This window comes from Fragaria vesca, linkage group LG4 (assembly GCF_000184155.1).
Source record: "Fragaria vesca subsp. vesca linkage group LG4, FraVesHawaii_1.0, whole genome shotgun sequence".
In the NCBI taxonomy this organism is placed as follows: Eukaryota; Viridiplantae; Streptophyta; class Magnoliopsida; order Rosales; family Rosaceae; genus Fragaria; species Fragaria vesca.
The window spans coordinates 18,727,060-18,742,119 of NC_020494.1; the positions used below are offsets into that span (position 1 = coordinate 18,727,060).

Consider the following 15,060-nt stretch of genomic DNA (forward strand, 5'->3'; position numbering starts at 1 on the left):
GAGAGAGAGAGAGGGTAAAAGGATTAAGTTTTTGATCTTTAAGTTTATGCTTCTGGGGTGTAATAAAGGCTGTAATTGAGGGAAAACCGTAACAAGGGTTATTTTAGTCATTTTGGTCGAGATTGATGTCATTTTGAAAGTTTAGGGATGAAACTGATTAAAAAAAAGATAATGTATCAAACTGATTTTAGACCTAAAGTTCATGGGAGTAAACTGAAATTTTTCCTTTTTTTTTCTTTTGTTATATATCTGTTTAATTCAATAATTAACCATGAAAAAGATTTTATATAAATATATTCGATATAGGGCACATATGAAAGATCTCGTCGAGATCATCGCGATGGTATAAAATTTTGTTAGTAACGAATTTTTAATTTAGATGCTAGTGTAATTTAGAAGAACAATATTTAAAGTTAAATAAAATAATACTTTTAGTATACCAACTCCATAAGCCAAATTTGGCTTACAAAAGAAGTCAAGCTAAATTTTTTGCCTTGAGAATTGTAATTTGGCTTATGGTGGGAGTAACTAGGCGCGTAGCCAAGGTTTTGGTTGGTTGGGCTCGAGTTTTCTAGAATAAAAAAAAAATAGCTATATTATGTTTTTTTTTTTTTTGCATTATTGTTCAAACAATAGCTCATGTGCCACCTAAACTTCTCAATTCCTCTTCCACTTTTCCTTCTAGTTTTCTAGTCTTCTCCTCTTTGAATCTCAAAAAATCCTCATTTTTCTTCCTATATTAGATGTTAAATTGTCAATATAAATTATTGCATTTCAATCTATTCAATTTGAGGAAAATTTTGTTGGGTTTTCTAATTTGTCTATGATTTTTAGAGTTTCTCAATACTTTCATCAATGTCTGCTTTTTTACGAAGACTTCATAACGTACGTACACTTGAGCTCCTACACTTTGCATAGTTGCATTGGAAATTTCTTTTTGTCTTCGTCCAAAATTAAAGCCCACCCCATGTCCAGATCCTGGATCCGCCACTAAGAGTAACTATATACTAAATTTGGCTTTTTAGCCTATGATAGTGAGGTAAATAGTAAGTAAGTAGTATTGGACTATTGGCTACAGAAAATAAAACTAATCATGTAATAGAAACGTGATTTGTCTGATCGATATTTGAGGAACAAATAGTAGAAAACTAAAATAATGTGATTGAATTCGTCCACTGATGCCACTCTGTATGTACTCGCCCTTCTTCTATATAAATGTGTAAGGACCGAAGTAGTCTTCCACAACACACTTGCACTACATTTCCTCCTGATATTCAATTAGTTGTTGTGTTTTCAGTTAATTTTGTGAAAAAAATGTCTTCAGATTATGGAAAGGTGGAGACAGATGTTGAACTCAAGACATCTGCTGCCAAGTTCCACGAGTTCTTCACCAAAAGACCACACCATCTGAGCAACATCAGCTCAGACAAAATTAAGGACTGCAATCTTCATGAAGGCGAATGGGGAACGGTGGGTTCTATCGTCCACTGGAACTATGTCCATGGTAAATAATTACATGTCAATGTTTAGTAAATTTACCATCGTTATGATGTCCAAATTAATGAATTCACCATCTGATTCATGCAGATGGCAAAGCTAAAGTTGCCAAGGAGTTGTTTGAGGCCATAGATGACGAGAAGAACTCGATCACTCTGAAAGTGGTGGAAGGAGACCTTCTGGAGCATTACAAGAGCTTCAAGATCACCATTCAAGCCTCTCCAAAAGGTCAGGGATGCACTGTGCATTGGACATTTGAATATGAGAAAGTGCACGGCGATGTTGAAGACCCTCATACTTTGCTCCAGCTCGCTGCTGATCTCTCCAAAGACATCTGTTCTCACCTAAGCACCTAATTAAGTATGGAAGACGAACGTACTGAGTGTACTAGGTACTCTCCTGTGAGTACCTATAAATAAAAGGTCTGTGGAGACTGGCCAGACCAGTGTCGCAGTACGTTAACTCTGCGTGAGCTAGCTACCTGAAGCTTTCCCTCTATCAGTAATCTACCAGCTTATTTTGCTTCAATTCTCTTATATATATGTACAATATATCTCAATTTTATTTGTTATAATTAAGTTGGACCTGGTAATATATATGTGCTGATTTGTATTAGTCTAGTGATTCACGTAGGCCTTCACGATAATAGGTGCTTAATGGAATGAAGGTAACAGTGCTCGGTCAAAAGTGACTACTAAATTTAGGGCTTTTTAATTATCAGGACAACAGTCTAAAAATTAACAACAGTCAAAGTAATTGTATAAAATCGTCCACAAGCCCTAAATCAAGGTTTGACGGTGACGTCGTTTATAAATTCATGTTCCCTCTTGGTGTAGGGAATATATAATTTCCCAAGGCTCATATATATTAGTGACAAGAAGTTGAGTAGCACATTCTGATAATTACAAAATGCATATATCATAGCTAGAAGAGGAAACAAATGTAGTTTTTTGACGTAAAACTCCCGAGTCCTGGCACCCACAATCCCACATCGTGTTTAAAATCAATTAACTCATACAAGGAGTATTTCTAGCAATGTAAGCTATCTTGTAGTTATATTTTAGCGAAACTAGCTTAAACGTTATTTTATTAACCACTTTTTAAATCCATCTACATTAGTTCTCTCTATTTTAGCTAGTTTGAAATTTATGTTATTTATCAAATAAATAAAAAATAGCTTAATTGTGTTTATATAGGATTACTTAAAACTTTAAAATGAAAAAACTCTTTCAACTTTATAAAACTAATAGAGAGTCTCCTCTTAATAAGTGAGAGGCTGTGATGTGATAAGAAAAAACTAATAAAAAGCCTCATCTCACTCTTGCTGGATCTAGGAGTAAACGTTACCGATTCTAATGAATGTTTAGAGATATTTTTTTGGATTAAATTCATTTTACCCTCATGAGGTTTCGAGTTGACCTCATTTCAGCCCCCAATCTCCTAATTTTGAAAATTTACCCCCTGAAGTTTCCAAATTTCATCAGCTTTGCTTATTCGCTAAGAATCTGTCAAAATTGAACGTTAATTTTGACTTTTTAATTAGCTCACTTTTAGGGCTAGATCAGTCGATTAACGACAAAAATCACATTTTATTTCCCAATTTCTAAGATTTCATGTTAGCATTTAACCTTCAAATTGGACAAAATCTTAGCAAATAGGCTAGACTGATGAAAATTGGAAACTTCGGAGGCTGAAATGAGCTCAACTTGAAACGTCAGGGGGGTAAAATGAATTTAATCCTATTTTTTTTCTCCAAAATTCAAATATGGAGAAGTTGTTAGAATTACTATGTAAGAGTGGTGCAGCTACTAATTAAAATAGAGTTAAAACCTGAACACATGATACATCCCTCCAAAATAACTAAAGAGCAAATATAGTCTGCTAAACCGGTTTACTATGAGGTCACATCGAGGAGTAGTTGCCGAACGACCCAAATACATGAAATTATATATCGAGCAAGGATCCGATAGATAAGATCTATGATTAAGATTATTTTAATTCATTATATTTTAAGTACCAACAGTTCATCTCCCTAATTATTGGTCTTTTTTTAGAAAATTAATGAAAACTCAATTATACAGTATATTGTCAAAGATATGATCCCATCAGTCCGTGGAATTTTGCACGAAAGAGGAAAGTACGTTCTTATCCGATGCTATGACTAGCTAAGGCTAATCCTTATCTTGTCAATTAATACTCAATAATAATAGAACCCGACTTCGGTGACAAGAGTTGATCACCTTAAGGTGACCACAGCCAATGAACATGAGACATGTGTCTATATTAAAAGGCTTGGCTGTAATTTAAGGACATAACATAAGAGTTTTAGGTATCTGACATGTTTGTTTATAATTATTATTAACACTTGTTAATCTCTCATTGTGTTTGTCACTCATACATGACTAACTGGTCACCCAAGTTATTTCTATATAATATAATCATCATGTGTATCAAGTTGTAATTGAAAATGCAGCAAGATAGTGAAAATCTCAACGCCCAGCTATTATCAGGATTGAAAATATATTATTTATTACTCCATATGTTGTCTAGACCAAACACGTCCAATTTCTGGAAAGCAAGATACTTCAATAATTGGACTGCAAATCTGTATAGTGTCGATATATAATTAAGTAGCATATTTCATCATGCATGATTCACAGAGTGAGTAATTATTCTCTGTAACCGGAACACCATGTGGCACTGCCAGATGTTGTACCCGGCTAATCATATAACTCAGATTCATGTGGGGACCAGCACGGGGTGAAAACAAAAAAGGAAAAGTAATTAAATACACCAATCAGAAATAAAAATAAAACACGTGGACCAATAAGATTAAAGGGGAACATAAAACAGGTGGTGTTCCGGGTACAAATACAATTGCTAGCTGCTAAGTTGTTTGTGGGTACGTTGTCTTATCATTATAAATTTAAAGGGAATAGCCGGATCGATTTAGAAAGTTGTTTGGCTGTCAATTTTCTGTCTTCCCCGGCCATCTCAAATTTATCATCCAGCATCCAAATTTTATTTTCCAGAGATTTCATACGACTACTCACAACTAATTTGGAGTGATCGATCAGAATAATTGAGCCGAGTACTCCAAAATGGATGTACAGTCCCTCGCTAAGTGAAAATATATGAAATCTTTATAGTTCATATATATGTGTGTATATATATATATATATATATATATATATACTTACAAACGTGAGACAAACACTTCAGAGTATTAGCTAGGATCATGAGGCTGAGACGAACTCTAATAATTAAAACAAGAATTACCTATCTGCTGCCGGACGGTTAGTTGAGACTTGCAGGTTTTATTTCAATAAAAAACACATGCAACTCCTAATCTCCAATTATAATCAATCTGGTTGAACTTCAACTACATTTAGAGATACATATACGAGCAGATAGTGGTTAATTAAGCTATTAACCAAGACACCAAATCACTAGATCTACTAAAAGATTTACAGCTCGTGATCAATTATATATAAGCCCCGACTTCTCAACTGTATATATATACGTACTGCATGCTCGTAAACCTTTCGATGATCTCTTCCATGCATGCACGTACTGTTTGATCATATAAAGGGACTAATTAACAGATCAAAAGTCCTTGGGCAGTTGTTGGTTGATTTTGTCAGAAAAGAAACTAGGTTTAAACAGATCGAAATTTTCTTTCGGGGGTTCATTGTTTCGAGCTATGGCGTACCATATATATCATTACAGAAGACTAAAGATTACCTACTGCAAAGCGAGATTCACGTGATACATCATACATGCATGCGATGAAGCTAGGTCAAACAAAATAAGAAAATAGTAACGTACAGTGAAATATAGAATTGAATAATGTGATGATTTGTTCTTAATATACTTCGATCGTGCGCCCTCTTCTATATATATAATTGGATGGGGCTAAGAAGGTTTCTTCAACATCATCACAGCTACTGCACTTTGTTTCTTTCAATTCATCCAAAATGGCTCTGACTGGTAAGATAGAGACAGATGTAGATATCAAGGCTTCTGCTACAAAGTTCCACGAAATGTTCACCCACAAACCACACCACATTTCCAATGCCAGCTCCAGCAACATTCAAGGCTGTGAATTACATGAAGGTGACTGGGGAACAGTCGGTACTGTCATCTATTGGAATTACGTCCACGGTGAGTATCTAGCTCCGTACTAGTTTCTTCAAGTTTATATGAATCGATCTTTGGCCATTTCATTTCATTTCTCCTCCACCTGAGGTTTGTCCTTACTTGCGTCTGGATGCTTTGAGTTTCCCATATTATGGACCTAATTAATTTGTTGGTTATGATTGCTGGATGGGTTAGTCTGCAAGGGTGGCAACTTGAGAGAAATTTTCTTTGTTTTACTGCCAAGTTGAGAAGCATGCTTCAAACTACTCTTTTTCAGTTTGGTTTTTTTTTTTTAGTTCTCTTGGTTTCGAGAGAATCTCTACGCATCACCTTTGTTGGGGAAGGTTTTGGTTTGGTCCCCTTTCCCATTTGTACTTGTTTTTTATTTTTATTTTCATTAATAAATTTAAATGGAGGGACGAGCGGTGAGTTTCCAGATGTGATGACCCCTTTTCTTTCGAGACTATGGGTGGGCATTTGTCGCCCAAATCGGCCGTCGCACAAGAGCTAATTAATATCGCCTAATCCTCTATTTATTTAAAAAATAAAAAAATGAAAAAAAAATCTTTGATCACCATTTCATGATATATATGATTATGCAGATGGGAAAGCTTGTGTTGCCAAGGAAATAGTTGAAGCCATAGACGCGGAAAAAAACTTGGTGACTTTCAGAGTCATTGAGGGAGACCTTATGGAGCATTACAAGAGCTTCTTGCTCACCATTCAAGCCAATCCGAAAGACGAGGGCTGCACTGTGCACTGGACTTTAGAGTATGAGAAGCATCACGGCGATATTACCGATCCGCATACGCTGCTCCAGTTTTGCGCCGAGGTTTCCAAAGACATCGATGCTCACCTTACTGCCGAAGCATAGTACCATACAGATGCACAAGACTTGATTATATATCTTCATGCCCATCTGCTGCAGTATTTGAATTCGATATGTTGTGTATGAAATAATAAGAGATTTGATAGGATGACGTACAGTCATCGTATCAATCAGGTTTGTGAAGCAATATTTTATCATGTTGTAATCGTGTGGGAACTTGGACTGTCTTAGTGTCTTTAAATCATGTATGAGATTGTAAATCAATGATTCATAATATATACTTATGTGTATCTTAATTCAGTTTGGTACTTTTAGTACAAGTGTGTAAGATAATTGCTAGTCATGATCAGTGCATTGAGGCACCAGTGGAAGAGAATATACATACATGGCATGCACTTGTGTTTTAAGATCGAGTCCTTTTCTGGTGCAATTCGGGAGACCAAAATCAACTTACGAAGCATTTTTCCACACAAACTGAAGAGCCGACTCGTAATGGACCAGTTTGATAAACCTAGTCGGTCTAGCCCAAGTGCAAAGCAAGTCCAGATGTGAGCATCCGGACCCAACACCATAAACCTCAGACCCGAAATAGAGGGCCCAAATCCATCAAGCCAGCAACCCGATGTTCATACTACGTATCCAAATTTTTCTTGTATTTTTGGTGTGTGTGACAATGATCTGATGTTGATACGTCGTTCCAGTATTTTCTCCAACCCCCTTTGGCACGGTGAAAGGACCTCGATCGTGAGATTACGGTGAAGTCTCCTATGTCTTAAAGTTGGAAAAATCAACTCAAAGAACTTGACTAGAGAGAAAGAAGTATAGATGTGAAGTGAAAGATACAAAATTGTGAAGTCAATACTTTATGTATATTAGTTTAGTATATCATTTTATCTTCTGATCCTCTCCTTGCAATTGAGACGTCTTTTAGACTAGACATTTAGAAAATGCATGATACAAGTTGTATAAAATAGTTCCTGTCAATATCCCTAAAATTATATTCTTGGATTCCATTTTGATCCCTCTTTTCTATACTCTTGATTCTTTGTCCCTTCTACTTTGTTAAGCAAAATATATGACCTTTCATAGAAATTGTAATTTTTTAATGAAGCAAGCAAGGTCTGGTGATCAATTGGAAATTCCTATCCTAAGAGTAGCATGAAAACTACCTTTGCAGTATGGCCTTTGCAGTATAATTCCTATTATTGAAAACAGCCATAATATCAAGACAGCCAAGAAAAGTTGAAACTACCTCTCATAGCTAGACGTATATACTTTTATATATACGGGAGAGTATGAACACTTCATATATATAAATATATATAGTGTTATTCTTTAATTAATGTCTAGCTTGTCTTGTTCAATTCGTTTAGATGTATAATGATATCTATGTTTGCGCATGCTTATACAAAAATATGATGTCTCTAGACTCTCGAGTTCATCTTGCGAGCTTCTTTTAATTTGGAGGCAACTGGCTGTATATATATATAGCAATTGGTTTCATTGTTTGAGGCTCAAACAAACGAAACGAGTCACCAAGTCTCGAGACTCCAGACTCAAAAGTACGTAGCAGTAGTACTCCAAATTAAGCTGACATAGCTATGGCAATGGTACTCTCGCAGCAGCTTGATCATCATCATCAGAGCAGCGCCGCCCGTATACATAGGATGCCGGCTGTGCCTTTGTCCCTGGCAGCCATCCAAGAATTCGGAGAAGACTGCTACCTCTACTCCGACTCTGATGATGAGGGGAGTTTGTTCTCTATTGATTTCAACTGTATCAATCACAAGAACATGAAGCCGGATCAAATCGTGCAGGAAGAGAAGGTTTATCACGTAGCAGTTGACCTGATGAAGAGTGAGACTAGCATGGATGCCCTTCTCTGGACGCTCAGCCAGGCCGTTGCTCATCCATCATCCAATATCAAAACCTTGTATCACGTCAAACTCGTACATGTCTTTCCACCAGTTCATTTCATTCCTTCTCCATGTAAGTTACTCAATTCGATCTCGTCTTTACGATCCTCATGATGCATCAACACATAACATGTACGTAGTTCACATCGGGCTGCATACGTAGCACGCTCGCCCGACGCCGGTGACAAGATCCGGTGATGTTGAATGTCAAGTGAGGAAGAAATGGAATAGTCTTTTGAATCCTCTTGTTCGATGAACCAAGCTAGCTATGTTTTAGTCTATGTCAATCACTTGTCACGCTTAGGAATATTGAATTTTCAATCTGAGGAGTGAGGAGGAGAAAGTTTCAAATTAATTTTTAAGTTGAAAGAGATCGATACCCCGCGTGCGGTTGATGTCTTGTAGCATATACATATAGTTTAGGGGAATATCATCAGCTAGCTAACGTCTCAGACAATCAATACAATGAACCGATTGTGTCGATATGTTATACCTAGCTAACTAGGTAGTGTTGTTTTTTTTTTTTTTTTTTTTTTATAGGAGCTAACTAGGTAGTGCTGCAAGGTGCTAGCTAGGGGACCTGGCCATGAGGTTGAAAATGATTTTGGGTATGGTGAGTTAGTCGTGCCACTTGATTTGACTTATTAAGGAGCAAACACCAGATAGATACTATTCGAACCATTTTCCCTAAATCAATACGGTGATGAAACTATTTAACCATCATTTTCACGTAGGGTTTTATTTATGTCATCGTGATGATCAATTGATCATGACCATAAGTAGAAAACAAAGCTAATGTTAATCAATCTGAGAATTTGTATAGCTTTACTAACGACGTGTTAAGAGGGTTATGGTAATCATGAATTACCATTGGTGACTCTTAAACGGATCGATGAGTACTGAGCGATGTGATTGATTTGTTTTGACATTCTATGTAGTAGGAATGCTTCCAAGAAGTAAAGTGAGTCCAAAGATGGTGAAGAATTACCTGGCTCAAGAAAGAGACAGAAGAACCAAGCTCCTTGAGAAATACGTTGCTGCATGCTCAACGGCCAAGGTACCAATTTCAATTGATCACGCCTCTAATTCCTTGATTACGAATAATAAGAAAGACTACTTAATACGAATATGTGACATATAGATTAAGGTCGATGTTATGTTTATTGAGAGTGGTACAACTGCAAAGGCCATCCTAGACCTTATTTCGACTGGAAACGTGAAGATTCTAGTTGTTGGAACAACGAAATCCAGTCTCAGGTATAAAATATCTAATCCTTATATACCCATACAATATCGTGTTAGCGAAAATTTTAGATTTCATTTAACAGAGGCTGTTATTTCCTTTTGTGTTTAGGAAACTGAGGTCTAGAAAGGGAACTGGGGTTGCTAATCAGATACTACGAAATGCATCTCCAGAAACGAGCTGCTGCGATATAAAGATCATATGCAAGGGAAAGGAACTGGTGATTGATCAGATTATCGGATCGCCATCCTCGCGTAGCAGTAATGCAAATTCCTTATCAACGCAAGAGGATCAAGATCAAGATCGAAGTAGCAATGTGATGATATGACGAACATCAGATAATAATACCAGATCGAGGAGCCAGCTAGTTTAGGGTACAATCTAATAAAAGCATATATGTAAAGGGCGGGGGAAAGTAAGACCCTGCTAACTGTGCTTCATTTTGTTCTGAAGTGTTTGAGTTTAGATATGGTTGTGAATATATAGTACGGTTAAATGAAAATTATGTATGACGATCTTCTTACATCAGTGCCATGCCTAACATATCCTCTCACTGAGACCCTGAGAGAATTGTGAACTAATAAAGTGATAATGTAGTCCGGACATGGCAAATTTTCAAGTCATAAGTTACGTGGACTCATGTAGAGGAATAGAGGGTTTGTGGAGCATGAGCTGATTGAAATTCACCAGCTGCATTTTATTTACAAACTAAGATCAAAATTAGATATATATAAACATGTGCAGTTTTCTTCCCCACCGTGGCTATTTGGTCAAGAATGGTATACTTATCAATGCTGATCGAAAGTGCCAAAATAAGGGCCTAATTAAGTACTTAGTTTTCATCGCTCTGGCTGTTTGGTGTGTTTTGGTACTATGGTTATCCAACAAGTACGGTATTACTGGTAGCAAGAAATAGTATCGTAATCGGTTCTTGGTGGAGTAAGCTAGAATGGCGAACAAGTTTGGTAAGGTGGAGACACATATTGACATCAAGGGTGCTGCTGAGAGATTCTATGATGTGTTCCTGAACAGGCCACACCATATACCCAATATGATCACCTCCCAAACCCGAGCCAAGCTTCCCAGTGTTGATCTTCATGGTGATGATCACCAATCAGGTGGAGCAGTCGGTACCCTCGTCTCCTGGAATTATATTCAAGGTTGTTAAGAGTGTAGCAATTGTATTGCAAAAAGGTAGTATAGTCTTCTTCTATGATTGCCTATATATTGCTGTAAACCTCTCTTGCTGATCTAATACAACAGTCACAATGTAGTCCTCAATCCTCTTCTATGTTTTCCTTTACGTTTCTCTGCTTTTCAATTCAATAAACTCTGATTCCTATCAAAGGTATCGATTCATGTTTCCAATTAACATGGTCTTCCAAATTTTCCTGAATGTGAGGGATGATTACCATTGACTGTGTGATATGGAGGGCTAAAGTTCAGATGAACAAACTAAATTACAACGCTTGCTCGCATGTTTTGGTATGGAGATGGGAAAGCAAAAGTAGCCAAGGAGATAATCGAAGCCATAGACAAGGAGAACAATTTATTGACTTGGAAAGTGATCGGAGGAGACCTACTTGAGCATTACAAGAGCGTCAAGTTCATTCTGCAGGTTACTTCTCGAAGTGGTGATCAGGCCTCATCAGTGGTGCATTGGATTTTGGAATATGAAAAGGTGAATGACAATGTTCCAGATCCTCATGCTTTGCTCCAGCTGGTAATTGAAATCAACAAGGACATTGATGCTCATCTAAACACTTAAATCTGTTAGGAATTGTGAAAGTCTAAACTGTTACAATTTAGAGCATTTACTTTCTGTTAATAATGGCCTTGTTATGGTCAAGCTGTTATGTTTTGCTTAGCTTTGAATTGGTCTTTACTGTGTGCCATGAATGTAGGGATGTTACATCATGGCCTGTTTTATCTTTTCGTTTTCTTTGTAAAGCTATTTATGCTGTGTTGCTTTTGTTATTCAATAAGAATCATTCTCCCAAAGTTTGTGTTATCTACTGCTTTGGTTTTGGTTTTTCAACAAAATCAGCTACTTATTGAACATCTTCAGCCCATAACCATAAGCAGGGTTGTTTAATTCGATCATATATCTGTTTGTAACTTTGTATATACGTTACGCGTCAATCTTAAGGATTACTCCATCCAAGTTTTAAATTCAATTCTGATTTGATCACAGAGTACCTGTACATGTGAGCATCAACTGCAGCAGCCGAGGTTTCGTTTGAGTCTACTAGACAGCCTTTGCTGACCCAACAATCTCCACATGAATCTAATTTCCATCCTTCAATTCTTCCCACGTGCAAGTCAATGTTAATTTGTTATTATTAGATCAGATTCATCTCTTAATGACTTGAAGCTAGCTGGTTAATTTAATGTACTAACTACTAATCCCTAAACAAGTATCTCAACGTACTGCCAAAATGTTTCAATTGCCTCGATTGCCTTTTCTTTTGGATAGCTAGGCTCAGATACCACATTCATCCTTAGCTCTACAGATTCTTCGGGTACTTCAAGATCGTTAATGACACTTCCAATCCCTTCATCTGATCCAGCAAGCTTCATTCGTACCATCTCAATGATGATCTTCACCACCATGTAAGCCCCTATAAAATTAGTAAAATGAGTTACTATGCAAGCTGTAGGTTCTGAACATCTGAACTGTTTTGAAGCCTCCGAATTCTGTCCATCTCTTCATCCACCACAACTTCATTGTAGTACTTGGAAGTGCTAGAAGATCTAACACATACAAATTTGGTAAATAGCAATGGATTATATGGAAAACTAAGGTTTGTGTGGAATGTTGTGGCTGCTGAATTTCAAGGGAAGCTTTGTTTCTGTGCACTAGTTTGCAAAGATATTGAAGAAGTTGAAGTGGAAGCCATTGGAACTCTGTTTCGGTTCAAGTTGGCGCCCTTCGAAGGTTTCAAAAGCTTAATGTTGAAGGGGAATTTAGACCAAACATACGAATTTGGAGATAAGATATATCTCAGTCAGTAGTAAATCATAACCATACAACGTACTAAACATCCATACAAGAGTAACGAAAATATCTATGAACAAAATTCCACATCCCCAGATTTTATTTTCTTGTTTTATCCTACAGCAATGCTTTGATACTCCTCCATAACTGAGAAGAAATGGCATATTCTCAATGGTACATTGGTACCACAGCGCGCAATGCTTGCACGTCTAAAACAATGATCACCCATAGACGCTTGGTTAACTGTATCTTAAAATAAAACAAAACCTATGTCCTCACTAGTCACGGTCTAAATCTTCTAAATATCCTCCTGCACCACAAAAAAATACCTGATTTTTGCAGTTGAAGGACTAGAGTATTCAGTCTAGCTAAACCCAATGCCTCATAATTCAGAGGCTGTGCATCTAACCTGCACATGGAATAAAAATCTTCCTCTAAGAAAAAAGCTTTCTGGTGTTGATGAAGCGATTGATTCATCGAGTTCTGGTACTTAGTATGTCAAACAAGCAGCTTCTACAGGAAAATTGAAGACGAATATCACAAGCTTCAAACAGATTTTAGGTCATTTTTATGCTTAATTAAGTAACTTGGTAATAAAATTTCTGATGATTAATACATGTACGTACACTGAATCCAACAAAACATTTACAGTCACATACTAGCACAAAATCAAAACCTATACTATCAAAGCTCCTAGACCTGAACATTTGCTAAACCTTTAGAACCCGGAACATCAATCCACTCAATCTGGACTACAACTTCCCCACACTCCACATTCCTCAGCTTAAGTCTCATGTCCTGGATGATCTTCCCCTCGTGCCAAGTGCAACAGCTCCCGGTGGCCAGGCAGTTGTTCCTGCTGGGCTGGACTTTCTTCAACGCACACCCATCTGGGAGCTTCTCCAACTCCGGCGCCAGTTTCAGGCACTCCACGTAGGGCTTGATGTCAACCACTGCATCGCCCATGGGGTCGTCGCGGGTGAAACGGTCTTTGTCGTAGACGTTGAGAAGGATAGGCTCGTTGATGTCGGTCATCGAAAGAGTGAGTTCCTCGTTCCACTCTGGGTTTAAATTATTCTTGATCACGCGAGTCTTGAGCCTGTGGCGCCCCATGGTTACGATGATGTAAGGGTCGCTGGTGACATAGTCGCGGACGGCGAGGTTGATACCTCGCTTGATCCGAAGGCGGAGAAGTCCCAGGAGGTTCTTGTCCATTGCAGAACGAAGCTGAGAAAATTTAAGTTACTCAATTCGATCTCGTCTTTACGATCCTGCATGATGCATCAACATATAACATGTACGTAGTTCACATCGGGCTGCGTACGTAGCACGCTCGCCCGACGCGGGTGACAAGTTTCGGTGATGTTGAAGGTCAAGTGAGGAAGAAATGGAAGTCTTTGAGTCGACCTCTTGTTCGATGAGCCTAGCTAGCTGTGTTTCAGTCTCTGTCAATCACTCACGCTTAGGCATATTGAATTTTCAATCTGAGGAGTGAGGAGGAGAAAGTTTCAAATTAATTTTTAAGTTGAAAGAGTCGATACCCCGCGTGCGGTTGACGTCTTGTAGCATATACATATAGTTTAGGGGAATTTCATCAGCTAGCTAACGTCTCATACAATCAATACGATAAACCGATTGTGACGATATCTCAATCGGTTATACCTAGCTAACTAGGTAGTGCTGCAGGGTGCTAGCTAGGAGACCTGATCAGGAGGCTGAAAATGGTTTTGGGTACGGTGAGTTAGTCCGGCCACTTGATTTGACTTATTAAGAAGGTAAACGTGAGATACTGTTCGAATCATTTTTCCTAAATCAATAAGGTGATGAAACTATTTAAAAATCATTTTCACTTTTTTTATTTATGCCATCTTGTTGATCATGACCGTATGAAAGTAGAAAACAAAGCTAATGTAAATCAATCTGAGAATTTGTATAGCTTTACTAACGACGTGTTAAGATGGTTATGGTAAGCATCATGGAGTAATATTGATGACTCTTAAACGGACGTGTAAAGAGGCCCAATCCACCTTATTATTTTTTTGGCTAAATGGACTCTTCTTCTCCACGATGCTAGGCCCAAGTCCAGAGAGATTTCCAATTTTTCGTCCATCTTCTCCGGCGAGCACTCTCTCACTCTCGGGCTGCATGGTTATTGAAAAAGCATTTCTGTCCCTGTTGGACTTGATTCTCAATTCCCTCGAGTGCGTTCATTGTTTATATTGCAATGTTCATCCATTGAATCGCCGAATGGCAGTCTGGGCTTAATCTCAGTAGCCTTCCAGTTTGGTATTAGTGTGAATGATTGAACTGACCATAGAAGGAGGACCTCGCATGTTTATAAGTTTATTGGTAATTTGGTATGCAGATGGGAAAGCAATTTTACAGCGTTGTTTAATTCGATCATATATATATATATATATATATATATATATATATA

The 15,060-nt window shown here is 37.6% G+C and overlaps 1 protein-coding gene and 1 pseudogene across 2 annotated transcripts; one reads left to right on the top strand and one right to left on the bottom strand.

Annotated features, from left to right (window-relative positions):
• The first annotated feature begins 1,245 nt into the window (after positions 1–1,245).
• Positions 1,246–11,393, top strand: LOC101294261 (annotated as a pseudogene). Its single transcript, XR_184590.1, has 9 exons — positions 1,246–1,504; positions 1,588–1,872; positions 2,789–2,807; positions 5,477–5,661; positions 6,240–6,505; positions 8,284–8,292; positions 8,746–8,772; positions 10,587–10,785; positions 11,119–11,393. The product of XR_184590.1 is annotated as an MLP-like protein 28-like (transcript).
• A 1,923-nt stretch (positions 11,394–13,316) lies between these two features.
• Positions 13,317–13,901, bottom strand: LOC101294556 (probable ADP-ribosylation factor GTPase-activating protein AGD11-like). The gene has a single exon (XM_004298427.1). It carries the CDS (start codon positions 13,836–13,838, stop codon positions 13,317–13,319), a length of 522 nt encoding a protein of 173 aa, XP_004298475.1. The 5' UTR covers positions 13,839–13,901.
• Between the last annotated feature and the right edge of the window lie 1,159 nt (positions 13,902–15,060).

Coding starts and splice junctions, on each gene's coding strand:
- LOC101294556 (XM_004298427.1), bottom strand. CDS start 13,838: ATGGACAAGAACCTCCTGGGACTTCTCCGCCTTCGGATCAAGCGAGGT.